The 22709-nt window shown below is 40.7% G+C and overlaps 1 protein-coding gene across 3 annotated transcripts in view; it reads left to right on the top strand.

Annotated features, from left to right (window-relative positions):
• RABGAP1L (RAB GTPase activating protein 1 like) overlaps positions 1–22709 on the top strand; it is a 181601-nt gene that overhangs the window by 29010 nt on the left and 129882 nt on the right. For all 3 annotated transcript variants that reach the window (XM_065745323.1, XM_065745316.1, XM_065745333.1), the window contains exons 11-13: positions 36–180; positions 9323–9416; positions 12903–13053. In XM_065745323.1, coding sequence (XP_065601395.1) covers positions 36–180; positions 9323–9416; positions 12903–13053 — 390 coding nt within the window. The remainder of the gene's footprint in view (positions 1–35; positions 181–9322; positions 9417–12902; positions 13054–22709) is intronic.

The following is a 22709-nucleotide window of genomic DNA, read 5'->3' as shown; positions in this document are numbered from 1 at the left end:
ACAGGGTCCTAATAAATGCACTTACTTTGTTTTAGTCTGAAGGAAAAAGCCACACCAGTGCTGGGGATCCCATTTATGAAGTTGCCAGTCTACAAAGAGAATCTGCAAGAGAGGAACAGCTGCTCAGCCCAGCAAGTGGAGGAGGGCCTGTATCATCCCAGGAAGATGAGGCAGAAGAAGGTAAGAATAAATAAGCACTTGTTTCTGTAGTTAGTACCGTTACATTTTTGCTGACTATTTACTCGTTTAATTCTTCCTATATGTGTCTAATAGAAATACAGCAGTCTGGGCATCACATTTACACATAACTTTCGTCTAGCAGCAATTTGAGCAATAGCATTTTTGCCAACCCTATTATTTGGAGTTGTTCTAATAGCAGCATCAGACTATACATTGCTGTTATCCTGTATGCTTCAAAATCTGTTGCTGCTACACTTGTGCTCTGCTAATACAGTAGAAAACCTTTTCTAGATTGTTTTTCATCTGATCAGAAGCCATTTGCCTTTGTGCTGCTAAAGAACAGCATTGAAATGGCTGGCTGTAAATGCCTGTGTACAGGAAAAGAATAAACCGTGTAACAGTGTCATAAAGGGAATTCTGCTGCCCCCGAGCTGTATGTCAAGCTTGTGATTATGACTTTCTTGCACTTACAAATTAAAACACCTGTAGGTTTAGTTGGTGAGTGCATTGTGGCTTGCTGCTGTCGATGGACACAGAGTATTCACCTTCCTCTTCCAAAGCTAATGTTCCTTAGAGTCTTTCTCTTGTTTTTGGAGGCCCTTGGCCTGCTGTAATCCCTTTGTACCTGAAGGTTGGCTCATAGCCTTCAGAACAGGCTCTCAACAGGCCTTTTTTCATGTGGATATCCAACCTTCCAGAACTTGACAGTTTTACCAAGTTACTCTTGAGATTTCTGGCACTGTTTTGTCAGTAGTGTAAAAAGTTGTGCTTATTGCAGTGGAAAAATTTCCTTCTTGATTTATATTTGTAAATAGTTGGATTATCAGTTCATTCAGTGGGAATCAGAACCCTGTGATTAACATAGGAGCAGGCAGACATGTTTACTCCCTTCTGTTTACAAACAAAAAAATCCAAATCCCAGGTGACACCATGCTTAAAAAACATAGCTAACTGATCTTAGCTGGATTGGGCAGGATGGGAGCAGGATGAGTGGTGGCTATCACTGTCATTCCACTGTCAATTGTAAAAAGTCAATTAACATTATCTCGAATTTAACTTCAGTATCAAATTGTTACTTGGGAATGCCTTACTGTTTATAGCAGGAATTATTTCAGGTTGACCTTCGGGTCTTGTGGTTCAGTGTAGCTTCAGCTCAACGTTCATGGGTATTCTCTTCCTTGCTGGATGTTTGTGCTGTGGTAGTCAGAATGTTTTCTGGAGCTTGTTTGATAGGACAGCTTTCAAAATTACTTGATTTTTTTTTTTCCCCTCCTTGTTACTTCTCAGAAAGAAAAGTGAAAGTGCTCTTGTAGAATTTGATGAATGTAGTTCAATTAGTAATAATGTGGCTACTGTCCTCTTGGTACTATTTAGAACAGCTATATTTTATTGTAGGGTGTGAGTTCATATGAGGCGTGAGCTGAAGTTTAACTTTGGTTTAGCTTCCTAATGCTAGTTTCCGTGTTATAAATGTGGATTACGTCCTAAGGGAAGACATTAAAAATACCATGATGTGGCTCTGTTCTCATGGAAACTGCATTTAGAGCTATCTGCTTAAAGTTATCTATCCTAGTGGATATGCAGGTTAAATGAGTCACTGCCAGTTGTTCTAAATAAATCTCTTCATTCTTTTTCTTTCTTTTTCTTTTCAGGGTACTAATTATGATGATGGAAAAAAACCTTGAGTTTACAGTGTCTTAGCCTTGGAAGAAAGCTTTTTCTTTTCTCTAATGTTAAGGCTCTCTGGCCATGTAGACTTTTTTTCTGCTTGCTCCTGTGGCAAGTGTGCATTATAAAGAATATTAGATAGACCAGAGGCTGGTGTACCCACTTACAGATACTGAACATTATCACTTTTTTATATAGATATTGAAAAGTATATACTGCATTCATACAGAACATGACTTAGTTTAGAAACACTACATGCAAGTTTCATTTGTATAACGCTGCAAGAATGCATGACCCATTTGTAACTTACCTGTTTCCTATGTACTCCATACACACAGTTGGTGAGATGTCTTATGTTGTGAGTATATGAATAAAGATGATCTTCATAAGAAGGCATTTCTTCTATATTCTTGTTCTTTTTATTTTAATGGAAGGCCACACATTTCCCATATATGTTATTCTTAGCTTTTATTTTTTATTTTTTAATATTCTTTCTTCATATAGCTTTTCACTTGAAAACTAATATATGCCAAGATTGTGAAATAGCTACTTAGAGATCTTTCAGGTCAACTTCTTTTTTTTTTTTTTAATTATTAATACTGTAATAGATATTTCTGGCGACCCTGTCATCTAAGGTTCACTGCTCTGGAGATAACGTTTTAAAAAAAATACTAATTAATATTAATGTTTCCTTGTCAAAATTTAGAACCTGAAGTATTCTCCTTGGTAAGAAATTTTCTTTAAATTCAGGTTTAAACTCAAAAGAATCAGATATATCATGAGAGTTCTTACTTTCCAGAAAAGTTTCAAATAAAATAGATTTAAGGATCAGTTTTCATCCTTAAGCAGAAAACTACATCGCTAACATGAACTTGGGAGTATGACCTGGTAGAATGTGCAGAGTGCTGCTGCTGGAAATGGTCTCCTCAGTTTTGTGTGAGCCTGAGCACTGGAGAAAACTTGTTTCTGGCAGGAGGATTTGCGAGGAGAACAAATGCAAGGGGAAGAATAAGTTGGCTTCTTTTAGCAGTAGTGCTTGCTTTAGATGATAGATGAAATCCTGTGACCGTTCTTTGACTCATAATTTTTTTCTTGTTAAAATAATCTTAACTTTGCAGGAGAACACGAGACAACTATTTGGGTTTTGTCTTAAATTAGAATGCTGTTAGAAGGTTAAGAACCATCATAAATAGTTGTGTTAAGTACCACAAAATGCTGTGTGTTTCCAGGGTCTTTAAACTGGCTGTAAGTAAGCTGAAGACTTTTTTGCTTAGGTTTTATGCGGTCTCAAGTGCCTGGTTACTAACTCTTCTCCCGAGCTATCCATAGATGCAGAGTAAACACAGGGTACTTAGCACACGTTCCAAAACAGGTAATTCATGTAAGGTAGAAGTTAACATGCCTACCAAGTCTCCGGAAAGAAGTCTGGGGATGAGATAGTAGAACAGTCTGAAAGGACTTCAGGAATGCAGTAATGTTTGTGGGTTTTATTTACTGCAACAGTAGATTTCTTGATGTTCAGAGATGCTTCTTTTCTGACAGCTGGGATCCAGTTGGCATCGCAATACCAGCAAGAATCCTAGTAAAATGTGTTTAGAGTTTAATAATTGGCTTTTAATAAGGAGAAATTATATGTAAATATCAAGCTGTAGGAGTAGGAAAGGGCAGCAGAAGAGAAGAAATAACAAACGTCATGGAGTAATGCTTTCTCTCTGCTCTCACTGCCTTATCTCAAAGTACAAAGAGAAATATTATACAATAGAGGAAATTAATGTATGAGATATGGAAATTGAGTGTGGAGATGGTGAAATTTGACAGTGAAGATGAAAGATGGAGGGCTCTGAAAGCTTCAAAGAAATCTGAGGTAGTAATGTTTTCTGGACAGCATGGCAAGACCGGATGGGTAGAGTGGTTGAGGAGTGGGCAGTGCTGAAGGATCAGAGATAATCATTGAGACTAAATTAAGACGTTGGGTCAAATGTTGTGAGTGGTTAGAGGATGTTCTCAGGAACTTGAAAAGCAGAAGAGTAGAGGAGGTGGTATTTTAGGAGTTAGTAGAGCTGGTGAGTATCTTGTGATAAAACAGGGGCTTATGATCAGGGAGAATGAGAACAAATGAGTGCGACTGAATGATGAATGACATTAGGACTGTGGAAATAATCAACTCTACATTTTTATCCATATTAAAAATAACTCTATAATTCATAGGAAATGTTACTTACATTAGCCCAGTGCAGGGTAATGATGCTGGGTCCTAAACAAAACACGTTAAATCTGTTTTTGGAGTATTTTTGTTGATGCCATACAAATGAAGTGGAATTTAACAAATCCTCCATTTATTGAGCACCTATTGACAGGTGCTAGGTAGCTTTGCTTGATGTTCCATCAGAGATTCTTAAAACACGAAGAAATGTGCATCTATAACTTCCAAATGAAAACAAACCAGTCTCAATGCCATTTTATGGACTGCCCTATCCACAGTCTTGGGTTGTTGTGTCTTACGAGTTAACTTATGTTGTTAAAGTCATTGTGCTAGATGGGACGTGATCGCTTTGTACACTGAATTGTGAGTTGCCTTGTCTTAGAACTGTGACAGCATCTCAAGCTTGACTTTTTTCTTGCATGTTCTCAAAGATGTCAGTTTTCAGACAGCACAGTACACGTGGAAGATGTTTATATTTACAAGAATACCTCCTCTGAGCAGCGCTGAGTTGGCTTTGTCATCTGTGTGGGAGCAAAACTACTGAACTGAAGCACTAATTTCCTCCACTCTTGTTCAGCTTTAGGCACTTTTACATCAAATATAGAGATGTCTATAGGACATCTGCTACAGGATGGTAAAATCTTCCCTTTGCACACTTCTACACTCAGGCCTGGGTGAAGAGTTGACATTTACTGTTGTGAATTTTTAATATATATATATATATATATATATATATATATGACTGGTCATTTCTCACTGCACCAATGGGGTTGTTCCAGAGTGGAGCTGTAGGTGCTGAGAGATACCTCACGTGGTGTGTTACATACTGCTGTTCTTGTAGGCAGTCTGAATGTGACTGGCAGTAAAAAAAACAAGCATGAATTCTTCCTCCTTCTTTCAGTGCTTATCAGATGTAGGCTTCAATTTTTGTTTTTGCTCTCTGTGTACTTCAGCAGCTGCAAAGTTAATCTTTAAGACTGTTAGGTTACTTAAATACTAACAGAACTCTGCTGTGAACAGAACTCAGTGCAGGTTTGCTTCATTTATGTTCTAATTCCTTCTTTTCTGGTGCTGATCAATGGTTTTCCCTGTAAGGAAATGTGCTGTATTTGCTTAATTTCCTGTAGCAAACTTTCTGAGGATCATCATTTCTTTAATACATCATTTAGGTGTTTTGTGGCTTTTTGCCTTCATCAGAATATTTTGTAGCACACTGATAAGTTGAGTCTTTCTGAAAATCTGCCTTACTTTAATACTAGAATCAATTCTGTGACTTAAACTTTGTTTCACTCTTATCTTTCCTGGCAAAACTATAGCTGGTGCTCCATATAATTCCTTTTACCTGATAAATGGAAACGTGCTTTTTTTGGTGGCCTTTCTTTCTCGTGATCTTCGTTCATTTCTCATGTACGCAATGATTCCATTAACGTCTCTTTCTGGTTGCCCTGATGCTATGCTGCCAGCCTCAGCTCCCCCTTCATTTCTGTTCTTCTCCTACGTAGTGATCAAACTTTTCATTCTTGAATTATTCCGACTCTATTCCCACCTATCCTCACAACCTAATTTCCTTCTCCTACAGGCTGCCCTGCTCAGGCTGCTCCAACCATATTATTTTCCACTTCCACCTACTCTTTATTTCACTTGTAACAGCTTCTCAATTAAAACTCATTAAAAATCCTCTTTTCTCCTTCACACCCCACCTGTTTGTTTTTTTTTTCTGTTGTATTCATGCATTTTCACTCACTTCACACTGTGCTTATTTGCTTGTATGCTGAACTCTTGCTATCAACACTGCAGTTTTCTAATTTATTTGCATTTCTTGTCAACATATTAGCCTGACTTCTAAGGCACTGCCGTATTTCAGGTAACCTAATAGGCTTCTTTCAGGGAGAACAGAGCTGCATCCTTAGAAGTTAGTTCTGTCTGTATCTATAATGTTTGTTTCAAACATGGATAAAAGCAGGCTGTTCACACTTAATCCACAGAAGCACCTCTGCTGTGTGGAAGGCAGGATGCATCAGGAAACATTTTCCAAAGTATTAGTTAGCAAGAATAAAGAGCCCAACTTTATTTTTCACAGAGTGGTAGAAGGTCTTTCCTATGAGCACTCCTACAGATGGAGTACGTTCTTAGAGAAAAAAATGGAGAAAAGTTATAGTTGGTCCAAGTAACCACGGGCTGACCAGTTTAGCCTCAGTCTGTGGGATGGCAGTGGAGGAAGTTCTCCCAAAAGTTTCTTGTAATGACACAGCAAGGTGATTAGGAGCAGCAAATTCGCATTGCCTGCATCAAGGTGACCAGCACTGAGGATGAGGGGTGGGCAGTGGGTGCTGCACACCTTGATTTCAGCAAGCACTCCACCACGGTGCTACTCAGTGTTCTTATCATTAAACTGATGAGACAGGAACTAGACAAGTGAAAAACAGATGTGGTTGAAAAAGTTGCCTGAAATACTGCTGGGTTTGAAAGAATTGATCAGTGGTGCAGAGTCCAGCTGGCAGCCAGCAAGTTGTGTATTTCTGGAATTGGTACTGGGATCAGTGCTCTTAAGTGTCATGACTTATGACCAGAACAACAGACCTGAGATCTGGTATCCAGAGGTCTCTTCCAGCCCAAGGTGCTCCCTGACTCTGTGCTGCAGCCATGCAGAGTGATGCTGGCAGTGCAAGTGCGATCCTTCAGGCTTGCAGTAAAGCAAAACTTGGAATTTTGGCAACTGTGTTGTGGGCTGTCCATCCACAAAGTAAGAATGCATAATGCATTAGAAAGAGAGACTTGTTATTATCTGTAAGTATCCTCTGGGCAATCTGTGTGTTACACACATTCACAACCCAGCCACTCAGATTTGCTTCCTTGCTGATTCTTGGACTCCTGTTCTAGTGAAACGTGCATTCAGTTTTGCAGCTGAGAGCTTTTGAGAGGTCAGGGCATCTAAATAAGAGAAAAATACATGGTATATCCAGAGGAAAGGTTCTGTTGTGTTCCCTGCAGAATCAGGCAGGATAAAGCTATGCTCTGGCTGATGCTGCTGGCTTGTAGGAAAAAGCACGCTTCAGGGAAGAATTTGTTCAGCTAAATATTCCTCCCAAGATCCATTTTCTTTTCTTTTTTCCTTAATTTATACCTAAGTGATGGCACAGATCAGAGTATGTGAAAAGTCTTCAGAATGGAAACAAAGCAGAGATTTTTAAAGCTGTTTATTCTTCACCCTTTGCCCTGTTCTATTTTGAAATTTGACGTTAGTGTCTTTTGAAAGGGAGCATATGGCATTTCTAATTAAGGCCTGTGATTTTCTGACATATAACTGAATAATACATTCCAACTACTGTGAAGCCTTCCAGATGAAAGAAATTTCAGGGCTGAAGCACTGTAGCTTTGTGATCCATCCTATTGGAATACTTAGCTAGGTAACACTGATCTCCGTAGGGACTCGAAGAATCTTACGTACCATGCTGGCCTGGTGAGGAAAGGAGGCTTTTGTTTCTGCATGGGCTGGTGTTAGTATTCCTTGGCAAGCTCGTGCTTGGATCATGTAACAGCCTGGAAGTATGAAGTGTACCTTTTTTAAAATGCTTTAATCTGGTTAGAGTTTGGTGATTTACTTAAAATGAGACTTCTGCTTATTTCTTCATTTTTAGATCCTCGTGTTCCCATCTCTAACTGTGGTGAATGTATGCAGAGGTCTGTGAATCCTTTGGACAGAAAGCTCCTAATCCTTTTATGGTGCTTGTTTTCCCTTCTTGTACCACAGAATCACAGAACTGTAGGTCTTGGAAGGGACCCCTAGAGATCATCTAGCCCAACCTCCCTGCCAAAGCAACTCCCTAGACCAGGTTGCATGTGAGGTGGGAAGCTACTAATCTTGGGCTAAATACAAAGTATGAAAAAGCAGTTTATGTGCTCCGTGAGATGTGCTCCTGTGCATGGAGAGCAGTCCTGCAGCACCAGGCCCATCATCGGATGTGAAATACAAGCAGCCCTACTGGTTCCAGAACATAAAACCAACCTATATTTAAAAACTTTGCCTTGGAATTCAAAAAGAAAGAGAACATTTGTCATACTTTCTTATTCTTTCAGCACAGTGGTTTTTTTGCTGCTATTGTCCTTGAAGTACACTGTTACCTTTTGTCCTCAGGTTTTGTTATCAAATTCAAAACCTGATGGTGTTTCCATTACTGACACGTGCAGTGCATTCCCAGCACTTGGCAATTGCTAGGAGTAAACAACAGAAATGTGTAAGAAAGGTGGCATTGCAAGGATGAAGGCACAGCTCCTTGAGATAGCCCAGGCACTGGCACACCCGAGCTGTCCGTAGTCTGAGGCCTCTGAGGGTACTGGGGCTGTTTCACTGCCTCTTTTCAGACTGTTATTAGCTGAGAACTGCAGACCTGTTAACACTTGGTGTTGTCAAAATCATGCTCGTGTAAGTGGTGTTTTCTGCAGGTAAAACAAAAGCCCAGAATAACTGCAAAGCCACAGTCACATCAGGAGCTGTTCTAAAAAGTTCCTGTTCCTCTTACACTGAACAGCTGCTTCCAAGGCACTGCAGAACGGGGTTGTTCCTGCCTGCTGGAGCCTGCTATCCAAAGCTCGTGCTGCCTCCTCTGTGTGTTAGTCATATATAATGACACACATTCCTCCACAAGTCATTTGTTCTGATGCATCGCTTTCCCATTGGAAGCATTCTGTTCTTTACCATGTGACCTTTAATGTCGCAGTGTCACCTTTACTGCACTTCCCTGAGCTCATTTCATCAAAAAAAAACCCTAATCCCATTGCTCCAAGTGGGTTTTTGGAGAGCACTGTGCCACATGAGAGCAGAATGCCACGTGAAGGATGGAGTGTCATGGAGTAGTGTTATCAGCTGCGTTTTGCAAGAGTCCTTTCTATCTCAAGTTTGGAGTGGATGTGATTTAGATAATTTTACGTTGTGAAGTGTCATTGAATGGAGAGTAGACCACCTTGAATCTTTCCTCGTGTAGTGCTCTTCTGCATCTCAGCCCTTTTTCTCATCACAGCTCTGTCGATTCCTCTGTAGCCTTTCCTTTTAAACTTTATGGTGACTTTACTAATACATTTACTTTGTCAAATCCACCAAGCATTCTTTACGGTTCCACTAATGCTATCTACGTCTCTTTTTTGTTTCAAAGCTGATAAGTGAGAAGAATTTGTCTTGACACGTTTGTGTATGCATCCTTAATGTCCATTCTTTTTTGGTAAATCTGTGCATGCTTTTGTTTTCTTGTTTGTGTCTTTGTTTTTATTTTGCAGAGAGTGATAATGAACTCTCCAGTGGCACTGGTGATGTGTCAAAGGATTGTCCTGAGAAGATTTTGTATTCCTGGGGAGAATTACTAGGGAGATGGTAATGCTTCTTTTATATATATATATATAAATTTAGACTTTAAGCATTATTTTTTCTTTGTTTTTGAGACTTGTATGTTCTTGTGCAGAAAGCTTGAAAATCTTTGTTTTACAGGAGAGCCAGCTGTGACTGATGTACATTTTATTGAATTGCTTAGAAAGGTTCTTCCTATTCTTCTTTCACTTGCTATGTGTTAGCACAAGAAATTCTGGGAAGACTGTGACCCTCATGATAAACTGTATCTGGTGAAGAGCAAGATGATTTGTAAGCCTAGAGCAGCATTATTTCTGTGGTTTAAGTGCTTCAGCACCAGTGTATGCTTTGCCAAGAGAGAAAAAGTTGGTACATTTGCTGTTTCTGCAAGACCTTATGCTGTTAGCACGTGTCAGAACTGCTTGCTTGGTTTTGTCTTTGTAGGTAATAGCTCATACCCTCTAGGTCAAATACAGTCAGAGGTTCCTAACCCAGAATTGACTCAGTTGGTTCTTCCCAACTCCATAAGGAGCCGAAAAAAGCTTTAAGGTTTTATTAAGACGCTTTCCCTCTTTACTTGACCACCTTGTTGTTCTGGAGAAGAATCAAGCCTTTCTTCCAGATCTTACCTGTAATGGACACCTTGTGGAAAGGTTACCTCGAATGAGACACCACAGGGTTCTCAGCAGGACCCCTCCTTCCTGCTTTGTTTTTAATTAATTCTCACCACATTTTGAGTGATGAAGAAAATGAAGAAACATGTGGAAGTTGTTTGATCCCTACGCACAAATGCATCTTCCTCCTCTGGGATGGCTGGGAGCAGGTCTGCTCTGGAGCTATTTAGGACAATCCAAGGCTTGTTCTAAAAGTCATCCAGAAGAAAGAATTCTGAAATGGTTTAAAATCTTACATCTGGCTCCATGAAACCAGTGAGCCACTCAACTCTGAGGATCATTTGGTAGTCAGACATCCCAGCTGAAGTGAGTTAAATATGGGATGGGAGTTGAGATGTCCCAGTCAGCCTGAGGCCTAGCAGCAGCAAGCATTTTCTATAGTGGTGTCTCATACAATGTTCCCTTTCGAGATGAATTTGAATACATAAAATATGTGGTTTCTTGAAATTACATTTGAAGAACAAAACCTGGAAAGAGTAACATGAAAAAAAGTTAACAATTTGAAAACATAGAATGGGTGAAAATAAAATCCACCCAGTGTTTTAATAGGCAGTGCTAAGGGAATATCTCTGTGCTTGTGGAAAGCATAAAGAAATAATTAACGTTTCCACTCAGAACTGGTCTGCCCATTTGCCTTTTAGATGAAAAACTCCTTGCATTTTAAATACTTCCTGTCACTTAATTGAAATGTCATTGTGGCCTCGTGCACTGACTCAGCAGAAACACTGCTCCAACTGTCTCCTTCAAAGGTACCACAGAGCAAGGAGCAAGAATAATTGCACAAGAGATGCAGGAAGCACTTGGAAGGTAGTGGACTGCTGCTGATTTATTTTGCAAAGTGTGTTCTTCACTCCATCCTCAGCTCAAACTGGGAGAGATATATATTTGAGGGGGTTATGGTCAGAAGTAGTCTTTAATCAGAAATACCTGTTTTTCTAACTTGGAACACGGCTTGTGGTTGCTGACATGTTTTCAAACAATACCTTTGAACTTTGCACAGGAGAATGAGGGCTGGAACACATTAAACATATCTGCAGCTATGAATGACCCACGTGTGAAATTTACACACCAAGGCTGGGGTAAGGCAGGCCTGTGTGCAGAGCTTTTTCTCACCAGCCAGGTGTCAGAGCACGTCTAGCAGTGTAACATCTCTGGCCCTTTGTGTTGGGGGGGAGAAAATGCAGTTTTGTTTACTGCAATTTTGTTTATCATGCAGATCTCAGAGAGGATTGCTGATCCTTTCCCAGGCTGATGCTCAGAGAGTGCTTATTCACGTTAGTCTGTACTGCATGCACTGTTGTTACTGAAGTGCTGCTGCAGCTGTAAAGCTATCTAAATGCACGTCAGCTGCAGTGAAATGAAGTACTGTGGCATGCTCAGTTCTTGATTGTATGATGAGAGTGAGGTATTGTGACATGGAAGGAGCACTTCCATTAGTGCTGCTGGAAGTTATTTGTAGTGTGACCGAGCACACCCCTGTAACGTTTACATGGGAATGTTCCTTTTTAGCTGTTGGTTTTATCTACTTGCTGACTCACTAGCAAAGGCTTTATGTTTCTTATATAATGCAAATCCACTTAGTAACCAAGTTCACCTGATATGAAGTGTGCAATGAGTGGTTTGTACTGTGGAACTTGCATTTCAAGTTTCTACTGTACTTATACCTGAACGTATGTTTCATCATTCTGTAGCTATTTAGAACGTGCAGTTCTTTCAGTAGATCTGTGAATATTGTCTTTGTTTTCAAGGTTCTTCTTATCATGGCATTACTGATGTGCCTTGCATCAAAATATACCCAAAATATACCCAAAAAGAGAGCAGGGCCTTCATTTTGGCTGACTGAATAATGAAGTTTGAAGTGACTTCCGTTGCCCTGCGTGCTTAAAATTAATCACTGTTTCTAAAATAATAAAGCATTTTGCATAATAAGTCATGCATGCCTCGCAGCCCCTCCCCAGTGTCACAGTGATTTGAGAACACGGGGGTATCATGGATCCCATCCTCTGAGTACAGGACAAAGAGCATTGTGTAGAGCAGCTGTTAAATGGAAACAGCAGCGGAAAAGTGTTCACATCTTAACGAGCTGCTTCGGAGAATGAATACTCCAAACATTTATATAAAATTGAGGGTCAGATTGTGGGTTATTTTATTTAATAGCAGTTGGCTAAACTGCCACTCTCGGCATTCTCCTGCCAGTAGAAAACATAACAACGCTCAAAGCAGTAACAAAGCAAATTCCTGCCAGCGCTCCGTGCCTTCGGAAGAATAGCTCGATTCACACAGCCCTCGTGCTGCATTGTTATGAAATTGTCATAATAAATCAAACGGAGGTTTAATCTGCAGCAGTAAACACCATTATCTCAGAAAGGACTTTGAAATGTCTGCGACGTGCCGGCTCGCTTGGCCCTGAAGGCACGGGCTTGGCTGGGAAAAATACCCCATCTCTGTGCTGTGCTGTGAAGAGCAGAACTGTAAATCTTTGCGTCAGTACTTCTGATAGTTTCCAAAGCGTCATTCCCTATGCAGGGAACTTATGCTCAACGTACACGCTGCACACACAGCGTGGTTGTTTCAGTTTCTTTCACGTTGACCAGTCTGCTTCAATTTCTGCAATTGCTCATTCCAGTTCTCATCATCATGTCTAATCCTCCCTGGAATAACTTTGGAAATCGCTGTGTTTTGCCATTCTTACTGTAAATCCTCACTTCCCATCTGATGAACACTAGCTTATATTCTTCCACGAGTCATATTGCTGATGAGTCTTAGTTCAGTATTGGAAAACTTCATCTCTTTCTGCCTTGCTTCCTCACTAACAGGTGAATGGTTGTCTGTTCCCTAGGCACAGTAACCTTGTGGTGAGACCCAACGGGCTGTCCACGCTGGTGAAAAGAGGAGTTCCCGAGGCGCTGAGGGCAGAGGTTTGGCAGCTGCTGGCAGGATGCCACGACAACGAGGCAATGCTGGATAGATACAGAATCCTCATCACAATGGTAAGGGATTTGTTTTCCTATTCTGGAGGAGTTAAAACGAATTTCACAGAACAGCAGTTCTGTTCAGCGGTGAAACAGCAGAAGAGTGGAGCGGTTTGGCTCGTTTGAAGCAACTGAAGTTGTGATGGTGACTTTACCTCCTGCTGTGGGTACCTGCTGAATGACATTAACAGTAGAAACTGCTGACCTATACCTATGGTAATACTTGACATTTAGTTTTCTGCTCACTTGCTGTGATGATAATAAGCACATCAGCTTCTTGTCTAGGTGTTTGCTTTTTAAATTCGTGGCTTTGTTCTTCAGCAGTTTCTGTTTATATCTTTATTTCCTGCTTTTTCATTAGAAATAGGGATTATTGCTTTGTCCTTTAAAGAAGAAATCTGGAAATATTTTCCCTGAGAGGAGGCCAGTCTCCTTGTGGTACAGATGGTTTGGGAGGAGGACTATGTCAGGAATCTCTTTCTGTTCTGCATGCTAATGATGCCAGTGCAGTTCATAAACGCTTGAAATTGTCTGTGGTGTGTCCCAGGCTGCTTGTAGCTGTAGTCTGAAGGTGGGTTATGCTGGCAAAAACTTTGTGCATGAGTACATTCACTTTTTGTGACTCTGCAATTCTCTGCGGGGTGCTCGTGCACTCTGAGGACAAAAAGTGGTATCAAAAATGGCCACAGTGGCACAAACAGGTGAACATACTTTTATATGTTGATCAGAGAAAATGTCTGGTTTATTATATAGGGAATGGATCATCTGTCCATACAGAAGTTCTGGGGTAGAGGTTGTTAGTGACTGCTTCCTCTCATGATGTTGTGACGTCTTTTTGATGCTTGTCCCGTTCGTCTGACCTGCCAGCTTTGTCATAAAGCTCAAGAACCACCCCCAGAGTGAGATCTGCCATTGACTTCTTTTTCCTTTACCAGTAAATGAAGTTTTGTTGGTGTAAATTCTTTATGAAGCAGTGGTTGGGTTGTGTTTTCCTTGGAAACCATTCGCAGGACATCTGTCAGCTGTATGTAGCATCAAAACCACCTCCGTTATTTTTCTGTTTGCTTTCCAAAAGTGGCAGAGATGTTTGTTTCACTGTGGGGGAGGGAGTGGAGAACTTCTAAAATACAAACCTGATCTTGAAGCTGCACTCTCATGCCTTAAAAATACCTTGCCACATTCGGCCTTTTCATGGTAAGAGTATTTTGGTGGTGTGTATTTTGGAAGATTAGACAGGTACTGTGTACACTGGTGTGGATTATAACATAATTTGCTGAAGCATTTGTGGAAATTCTGTTTGCTTCTGAAACAAATCTCTTCTAGTCTGAAATCATTAACTTCTGTAGTCCGTCAGCGTATAGCTACTGATGATAACATCATCCAGCATACCTTGGATGTAAGGGTTCATGGAAAGAAATGAATGGGAGGGCTACTGTGCCAAACCAAAGATAAGGTCCATCGTTAGTTGGATGCAACAGAAAAGCTTGTCAGACTTCTTTTTAGGAACTTTCTATAATATATCTGGAGAGAAACGGTTTCAGTTTTGTGTGCTTGTAAAGTGGGTTACCCACTGATGTGTTGGCATGTGTACGTTCTTCTCTGAATCCTGCTGAAAGCTTTCTGGTAGCAGTGTCTTATGTTATCAGATGTGTGTTAAACAGGTTTGTACTTTCAGTATTACTCACTGTTCACTTCTGTATGACAAAGCAGAACTGTTTTTATTTATCTACATTTTGCTTATTGCTGTCCCAATATATGAACATATATGTTACTTCTCCCATAATTAACTTCTCTTCCCATCAAATACATGGCCTGCACTTTGTTTCTTTCCACTTGTGCATATATCCGTACAGTTTCATTGTCTCCTCAACTACTTGAGTCTTTTCTGAAAGCACGTGCATCCCTGTGCATATTTCTAGGGAGAGTGAGAACACCTGGAAATCAAAGGAAAAATCTACTTGCATGGAGATTTGTAAGGAAGTAAGTCTGATTCGAGTTCAAGTCTACTTTTCTTTGCCTGGTGATTAAAATAACGTGGCTGAACGGTGTCACTGTGTAGGAGAACAGTATGGAGTGCTGTGGTCATCAATTTAGCATCAGCCATTACTTCCTGGTAATATAAGGAATGCTGGCCAGTTTTCTTCAATATATTTCTTGACTATAAAAGCACATTAGATATAGGAGATGTACAGAATTCTTTTCTGAAGCAAATTTTAAGAGGCCTAGGTAAAAGTCTTGAAGACTGTCATTTTGCTGTCATGGGTTCAATGTTGAACTGGTAGCTAAGAGTTACCAGTATTGTGCATCTGGTATGTATGATGTATGGCTGCATCTTCAGGGCATGAGAGAGAAATATCTTAAATGCTGGAGCTTTGAAACTATTGGGTAAGCCCTGGGAAGCTGCTTGCTGGGGAAGGAGAGTAGTTGGCAGGTTGAAAATGTGTCCCTAGTGAATGGTAGCACAATCTCAATATTAAAATGTACTAAAGAGATTGCGGTGCAGACATGCTCTTTCTGTTACCTGTGTTTTGTTTTTCTGTAGGAGGGTGAACAATTTGGGTTTTGTTTTAGCTTTTCAGTTCAGCACAGAAGGGAAAATGTCTGACCTAGTTAGAAAGATCAGTGCTGTCCTTACTGTCTCAAAAAGGCAAGTCCTGTCATCCTCTGTCCTGGAGCTCTGCAGGCTCTTGAGAACCATCTAGTGAACTGTATTTCTGATCCCAGAGCCTTCACGCGGTGACACACATCCCATCTCTGGCTGGGGCTGCAGCTCTGGGAGGGCAGGAGGGAGAAGCACTTCTGCTCTGAGCTTTACTTCCTTACTGACAAGCCACGCTTGCTCTGTCTTACATCTCCTGCTGAGTTCCAGCTTGGTGATTGCTGTGAGCCTCTCTGAGATCTTGACTGGAGCACAATAGCAGGACTTACATTCAATTTTAGAGAGTGGGAGTTGTGATTTGGCAGCTGTTTCATTTCTGACATATATGTAAATCTGTGCTGTATGACAGTAAAAAATCACTGCAGTTACTTCTATGACATATGAGCCACAGGTTTTTGACCCTGCTGCATATGGCACTGTACAGAAGGGGAAAGAAGACATACACTAGCAGAGAGAGATGTGCATTTCTCTCCGTACATTAAGGAAAAAACAAAGGCAGATAATTCAGAACACTCTGCTTATATGATGATGATGAAGGGATAATATTGGTACTTCCTGTAGAAGTGTTTCAGATCCATTTGTTCAGTGGAGATGAGTAGAACAAACACACGAGTGAAGGTTGCTTCGCTCACCGAGGTTTTCTCCTGCATATAGTAGTTCTTGTTCACCTTCCCATTCCCTCTGGAGATGTTCAGGTGGACTTTTTCCATGGTAAGATATATTTGGAATTTCTGTAAGTTAACCAGTGACAAAGCCTCAGTTCACCCCATTTGCAGCTGATGTGGCTGGTAGTGGTCCTCTGCAGACATGGTGCTTCATCGTGCCCCACTGTGTCCCTGTCAGAAGTGATGTGTAGGTTGTTAGCAATCTGCTGTCACTTGATGGCAGCAATAAGGCAACTTATTCTAGCACACTTGATGCATCTGAAATGGAACAGGTATTTTATCCTTGTTATTTACATTTTGCCTTTGTATTTTAGATGATTTCTTTTTTTTTTTTTTTTGCTTTGGGATTTGTAGGGAAAAACTTCTTTCAGTGCTGTGGATGGGGGTTCCTGTTCTGTAACCACCGTACTATGATCAGAGAAAATAGCCTGGTTTCAGGAGTACCTCTGAAATCTAGTTTCATGTTGCTCCACGGCAACGTGGTGATAGGTGGATGGTTGGACTGGATGATCTTAGAGGTCTTCTCCAGCCGTGGGGATTCTGTGACCCATCTGCTTAAGCACATGTGCTGAATTAACTGCAGTAAGCTCTTTGTCTTAGTTCCTGACTTCAAACTGACCTCAAAGGATCAAAGGAATGATCATCTTTCATGTAAACTTGATGCAGAAATCTGTTAATGCTTTGACATGGCTGAAGATGTTAAAACCAGAAAGGTACATGGTGCTTTGCTTTGTATGTAATGTTTGCTTGGCTTTTTTTTAATGCAAGTTTGTTAGCACAGGTAGAAAATGGGACTGGGAGGGAATGGGCCACGGTGTCTACTCTAATGGGGTGAAATGCAGTTGACTTTAAAACTGGTGCCTTGATGCCATTTCTGTGAAAGAGTTGCACTGAAATGGTTCAGTTGTGGATGGTGAGAATTCTGTAAGTAGAAAAATACTGTGTTAGTTTGAATAGGAAATAAACCAGCTTGTTATTTGCAGCTATAGCAAAGGATATGAAGCTAGCACGAGGAAGAGGAGCATCTTTTGTCTCAGCGGCACAGTGCAGGGTTCCACTGCTTGGTGCTCTAAGACTAATTAATCAATAAGGCAGGCTAATTAAAAAGATGACTGTTCACCAGCTGCCACAGCAGACTGGTTAATGGACTGAAACATTAGAGTATTTTCATGGCAAATATTTGTGTGCAGAGTTCTGCATCTGTTGGTCCTCAGTGGAAGTGGGAGAACTTGTTTATGCTTCTTTTTGGAGTGGAACAACTTGTGGGTTTTCTCTTTGGTTTGGTGGGGACTGTCCATGTCATCTGAGCTCTGCCTACCAAGCAGGCAGCTTACCAATACAGAGCATCCAGAATGCCATATAAAGCAGGTGGTTTTCTTTCTTTCTTTTTTTCCCAGCAGTTTGTTGAAACTATATCTGTATTGAAGCATTCTCATTTTTCTCACTTCTCTTTTAAAGAGATTGGATACTGAAAATGGTATATGCTTATTGATGATTAAAAAAAAAAGCTATTATGATAATCAGTTATTTAAAAAATAACTTCAGTTGGCTAAAAATGCATAATTCTTCACAGAAACACAGGATTGTGGGGGTTCAAAGGGTCTTTGGGGTATCATTGAGTCCGACCCTGCAGTGGGTGGCACAGAAAAGCATCCAGGGATGTTGAGAACATCTCCGGAGGAGACTTCAGCTCTCAGGGCTGTGTGCTGCAGTGCTCCATTGCCTCACAGTGAAGTTTTTCCTCGTGTTCAGCTCACCCTTGTGCTGTTGCGGAGCACGGCTGAAGGAGCCTGGTCCCATTCACTTGTTAAACGTAGGCTCTTCATTTTGTGTCAGGCAGATTTGTGGTGTTTTTATAGTTTAATGTGGTTTCTAAGGAAGGATCCGATCAAACACTGATTGATATCATCTTTGGTACTGGTCATTATTACTTCATTAGTGGTGTTCTGGTTACTGCTGGACTTGTTTGCTCAAACCCTTGTTTGAACTATTTTAGTGGCTCTCCATGTTGTGGAATAACAAATTATATACGCACTGAAAATTCTTTCCAGAAATTAATAGGAAAATATTGCCTCTGAAGAGCAGAAATTGACAGAAGTTTTAATTCTTTAAAGAGCTTTATTTAAATTCAGACTTCAGATAAAAGGTTTATTTGATTATGAATGTGCCAAGGTATCTAGTCACACAGTAAATGTTAATACTTCTGTTAGAAATTCAGGAGTAAAATGTCCCTGAGGTGAATTTAATTTGTCAAGTTTTGATTCATTTATTGCTCATCTGGAGAAAGTGTTTCAATTTGGTGTGCACAGAAGGGAAAACCCTGCACTCACTCTTTGTCTCTGAAGAAATTCATATGTTTAATGACAGCTCTTCTCAGAAAAAAAAAAAAGCATCCATTAGTAGTTCTTGTTTCCTGAATTGTAACCTTTATATATGATATTTGAGGTATCAAATAATTTCAGTATCGTTTTTCAGGGCCTGCATAAAAGCGTAAAACATTCTACCATGTGAAGAGTTTTCCTGCAGTTTCTCTTCTTGCTTAACCACTTAGGAGAGCACTGACACTCAGGATACGACCCTGACTCCTGGGGCACTGTAGGACATTCCAGCTCCAAAAATCACAGACATTCACACGTCTGTTCTGAAGGGTACAGTGCAAATGAGATTTGCATTTGTCCTCTTGGAGGCCGCGTTCTGTTGGGACCTGAGTGAATTTATAATCTGTTATCTGCAAAAGCAGGGGAATGTAGTTGCTTGTCACTTAAAATAGAGTGGTAATAGCAGTATCATGGCCTGAAGAGGCTTAACTGATGGTTACTGGAAGAAATGATACTTAAATTGATGCTCTAATAGTCTCTGCATGTGCAGTGGCATATATGATGATGCAGAGTGTTTTGTTAGGCAGGATGGAGCAGGGATATCTCAGCATCTCGCTGTGTCTTGAGCACACAGTAGGAGCTGTAGATCTGGTGAACGCTTCACACCTCTGAGTGAGTTCTAAAGCTCTGTGACATCCCTCCATAGGTAAAACATTGATAGCTATCCTAGTTTATCTTTTAACAAGCTGGTATTCACATTGATCCATTTTTGATCAGTTGTGTGTGCAGACAGTTGTGAGAATTATGGCATCATTTGAGTTGGAAGGGACTTGTAAAGGTCATCTAGTTTTACCCCCTGCACTGAACACAGCCATCTCCAGCTCTGTCAGTGTGCTCAGAGCCCAGGCCAGCCTCAGAGCTCTCCAGTTCCCAACAATGTTGATCTTCTCAGTGTTCTCATGGTGCTGTCTTTCGTCTGCAGTTCTCTGCATGCTGACTTCTTCCTAACCATTCCCTGCTCACCTGGAAAGGTCAGGTAACTGGTGTTCAGGAGGCCACGATACTCGAGGGCTGGAGCTGTCTGAAGGTGAGCAGAAGGGGCAGTGCTGTTTTGTGTACGTTGCTGTAATGGAGCAGCTAGTTTGAGCAGAGTTCAGTGATGTTATCCATTCAGCATCTGCAGTCTGGGAATGGGAAGGCTGCACTGAAAGAGCAATTGTATTTTAAATGCCTTGTTTATAAGGGTGACTAATTTCTGTTATTGCACATGTAAATTACTAGTGACATTAGTCTCCAGAAGCAAACAGGGACAGCCTCAGACTGACTTGGAAATAAGAAGGCCATTTGTGTGTCAGCTGGCTGCTGAACTGCCACTGCACCGTGCGAGAGGGGCTGGCGTGTCCAAATGCAGTGGCTCAATCCAAAAACGATTCTCTGTCTTGAAAATCTGAACTGCTAGCTGCAGTTGTGGCTTGGAATGGTCTTTGGCAAATTAAAGGTGAGAGGAACTTTCCTGTATCTCTATGGAGTGCTTCTGATAGCTTTGCAGGAGTCAGTTGTCAAAGCAGGCAGTATTTCCTGTGACTGACTGTTGAGAGCTGCTGTTCCAAAGTCTCAGTGAGCAAGCAGTAATAGTAAGTGATGAGCGCAGCGCTTAAATTCAAGCTAGCACCTGATACATGAGAGGATCCTGGTACCTTTTTCAACCTTAATTGATGTATGACTTCTTTAGATAGTCATTTGGGATTTGTAGTTACTCATTTGTGCTCTTATGGGATGTTCTAAGGAAATGAGCCGGTGTTAGATACGTTTCACAGCGATCATTTCGAAGATGAGAGACCTGTAGGTCTTATTTACTGCCCGTAGCCCATGAACATTTTCACTTTGAGTATTTTTGTACCAATTCAGAGTGATCTTTCACATGGGTTTCTGTGAACATGCCCAAATACTGTGGCAGCAAGAATTCCTTCTGGTTGTACACTGTCATTGGAAGTTCTTTGGATCTGACAACTGAATGTTAGTGATATTGGGCTGTGTTGGTTTTAGTAGGATACTATTTGATAAAGCAATCCTTGATAAAGCCTCACCCAGACTGTCAGCCTGCCAGAAGAGGTCAAGCGTTGGGTGGCAGAGAGCGTGATTCTGTGGGACTCCACGTGCAGCTCGGAGTGCTGCAAGGCTGATGGGCTGTCTGCCCTCAGAGAGAAGTCCCAGTGGCAAAACGTCTGTGCTTCTCGAGGTCCTAGCTTGTGCTGTGCAGAGCTCTCTGCAGCTTGTGCTCACTGTGAGCTCCAGAGCAGAGACAAAAAAAGGAAAGCTACTTGTCTCTGAAGCTCCTTCTGAAAATTGAGTCATAGACGTTACATTTTAAGCCAGCAGAATGTTTGGTTATTCTACTTTTGACTGCCTTTTAAAATGCTAGTTGCCATAACAACTTTATTTCTTTATTTTTAGCACGTCAGTTGCCATAACAATAAAATATAGCTTTTTGAATGTAACCATATTTTTTTAAGCTTTATTTTACAAAGAACCTTATGTGGGGGGGAGGAAACGTAGCAAAGCTCTTCCCCTGCGAGCACTTTGATTAGAACACGAGCTGATTTTTTTCCCCTTTTTTAATCTAGTTCTGTTCAATTTCTACTGAGTTTTTTGACTACGGAGCATTTTCATAACTTGGGCAGAAAAAAGTAACGCAGATCACTGTATAAAGCTTTTCCTTATGTAGAAAATTGCCACTGGGATTTCATTTTGTGCATTGGACGTGGTGTATTCAGGCACCATCACAGTCGGAGTCACTTCCAAATATCTTTATTTCATTTTATAGAATGGCTATAAATACAGTGTAGACAACTGCTGCTGATACAGTGATACAGGAAGCATTTTTCTCTATGCTGTTGAAAGCTGTCCTTCTTTCTGCTTGCTTGTTTCCTTTTCTTACTGTGAGATTGCTTTGAAGATTGTTCTGCAGCCAATAACTACATTTTTTTTTTGTCATGTCATTCTTTATCTTATTTTTCATTAAAAGTACGAGAACATATTATACTCAGCTTGCTCTTGATGCAAATGTGAGATGTGCTGGGAAGAAAAGCATGGAGGAAACGTACTCTCTGCCTTTCCACGTGAAGGAGCTGGCCACTAGCATCCAGTGCAGATGGGGGAGGCAGCACCCAGTGCTCCCACTCACTTTCATGAGGCTTTCCTGGGTGTCGTGCCAACCGGGCAGGGTCAGTGTGCTTATCTGCATATATGTGAGATCCTCAAAATACACAGAGAGTCTGGCATCTAGCTTCAAGGCTCAGCTTTGAGCAGAGGAGAGAGGTTTAATTGTGCATATCGTATTGGTGAAAAAAGTTGGCCTTGAACTTGATCTGTACGTTTGAACTCTCTGTTCCCTGGTAGCATCCTTTCCAAATGCATTTGTCAAATGCATTCATAGATTCTCTCAAAATGCTGCCTTTTGCCTGGGATTTAGCAATCCACAGCGTGGTTTGCCCAGTAAAGGAGTGTAATAGGATGTCTCAGTGCTAGTTACAAAGCTGATGCCTGGGCCTGCTTTGTAGACGTAATGTAGAATTAAAACCAAAGTGAATATGGAGTAGTCAGCATTTACTTAGAGAAATTGTACTGATTTTTTGGGTTTCATGGAAGCAGGACTAATGCAGATTTTGTTTGCTTGCTGTATAGATTTATCAGAACAACTTTGACCTGAAAGGGCTTGAAACGTTTCTGTAAGACCTAAAATCAAGTTGTAAAAAAGCAATTGCCTTTGATAAATATTCAGTGAGGCAGTGTGACGAAGTGTACTTGCAGAATCTTGAATCAGAGTGTATAAAATGGGAAACTCATTGGTTTGTCTCTACTTGGACATAATGAAAGTAATAAAACCATAGAGAGAGTGCAAAAGCTGGGAATTCAATTCTTGAATTTTCTGCTGTATTTACTGAGAAGATACTTCACCTATTATCAGTACTAAAAAGTATGTGTTTAATTCTGTTTTTCTCTTGGATGGCAAATAATGTCATTTTCTTTATT

This window comes from Cyrtonyx montezumae, unplaced genomic scaffold (genome assembly GCF_038088225.1).
Source record: "Cyrtonyx montezumae isolate F1298 unplaced genomic scaffold, pur_monq_1.0 scaffold_1, whole genome shotgun sequence".
NCBI lineage: Eukaryota > Metazoa > Chordata > Aves > Galliformes > Odontophoridae > Cyrtonyx > Cyrtonyx montezumae.
Note: the sequence above shows the minus strand (reverse complement) of the source record. Positions and strands in the feature narration are given on the sequence as shown.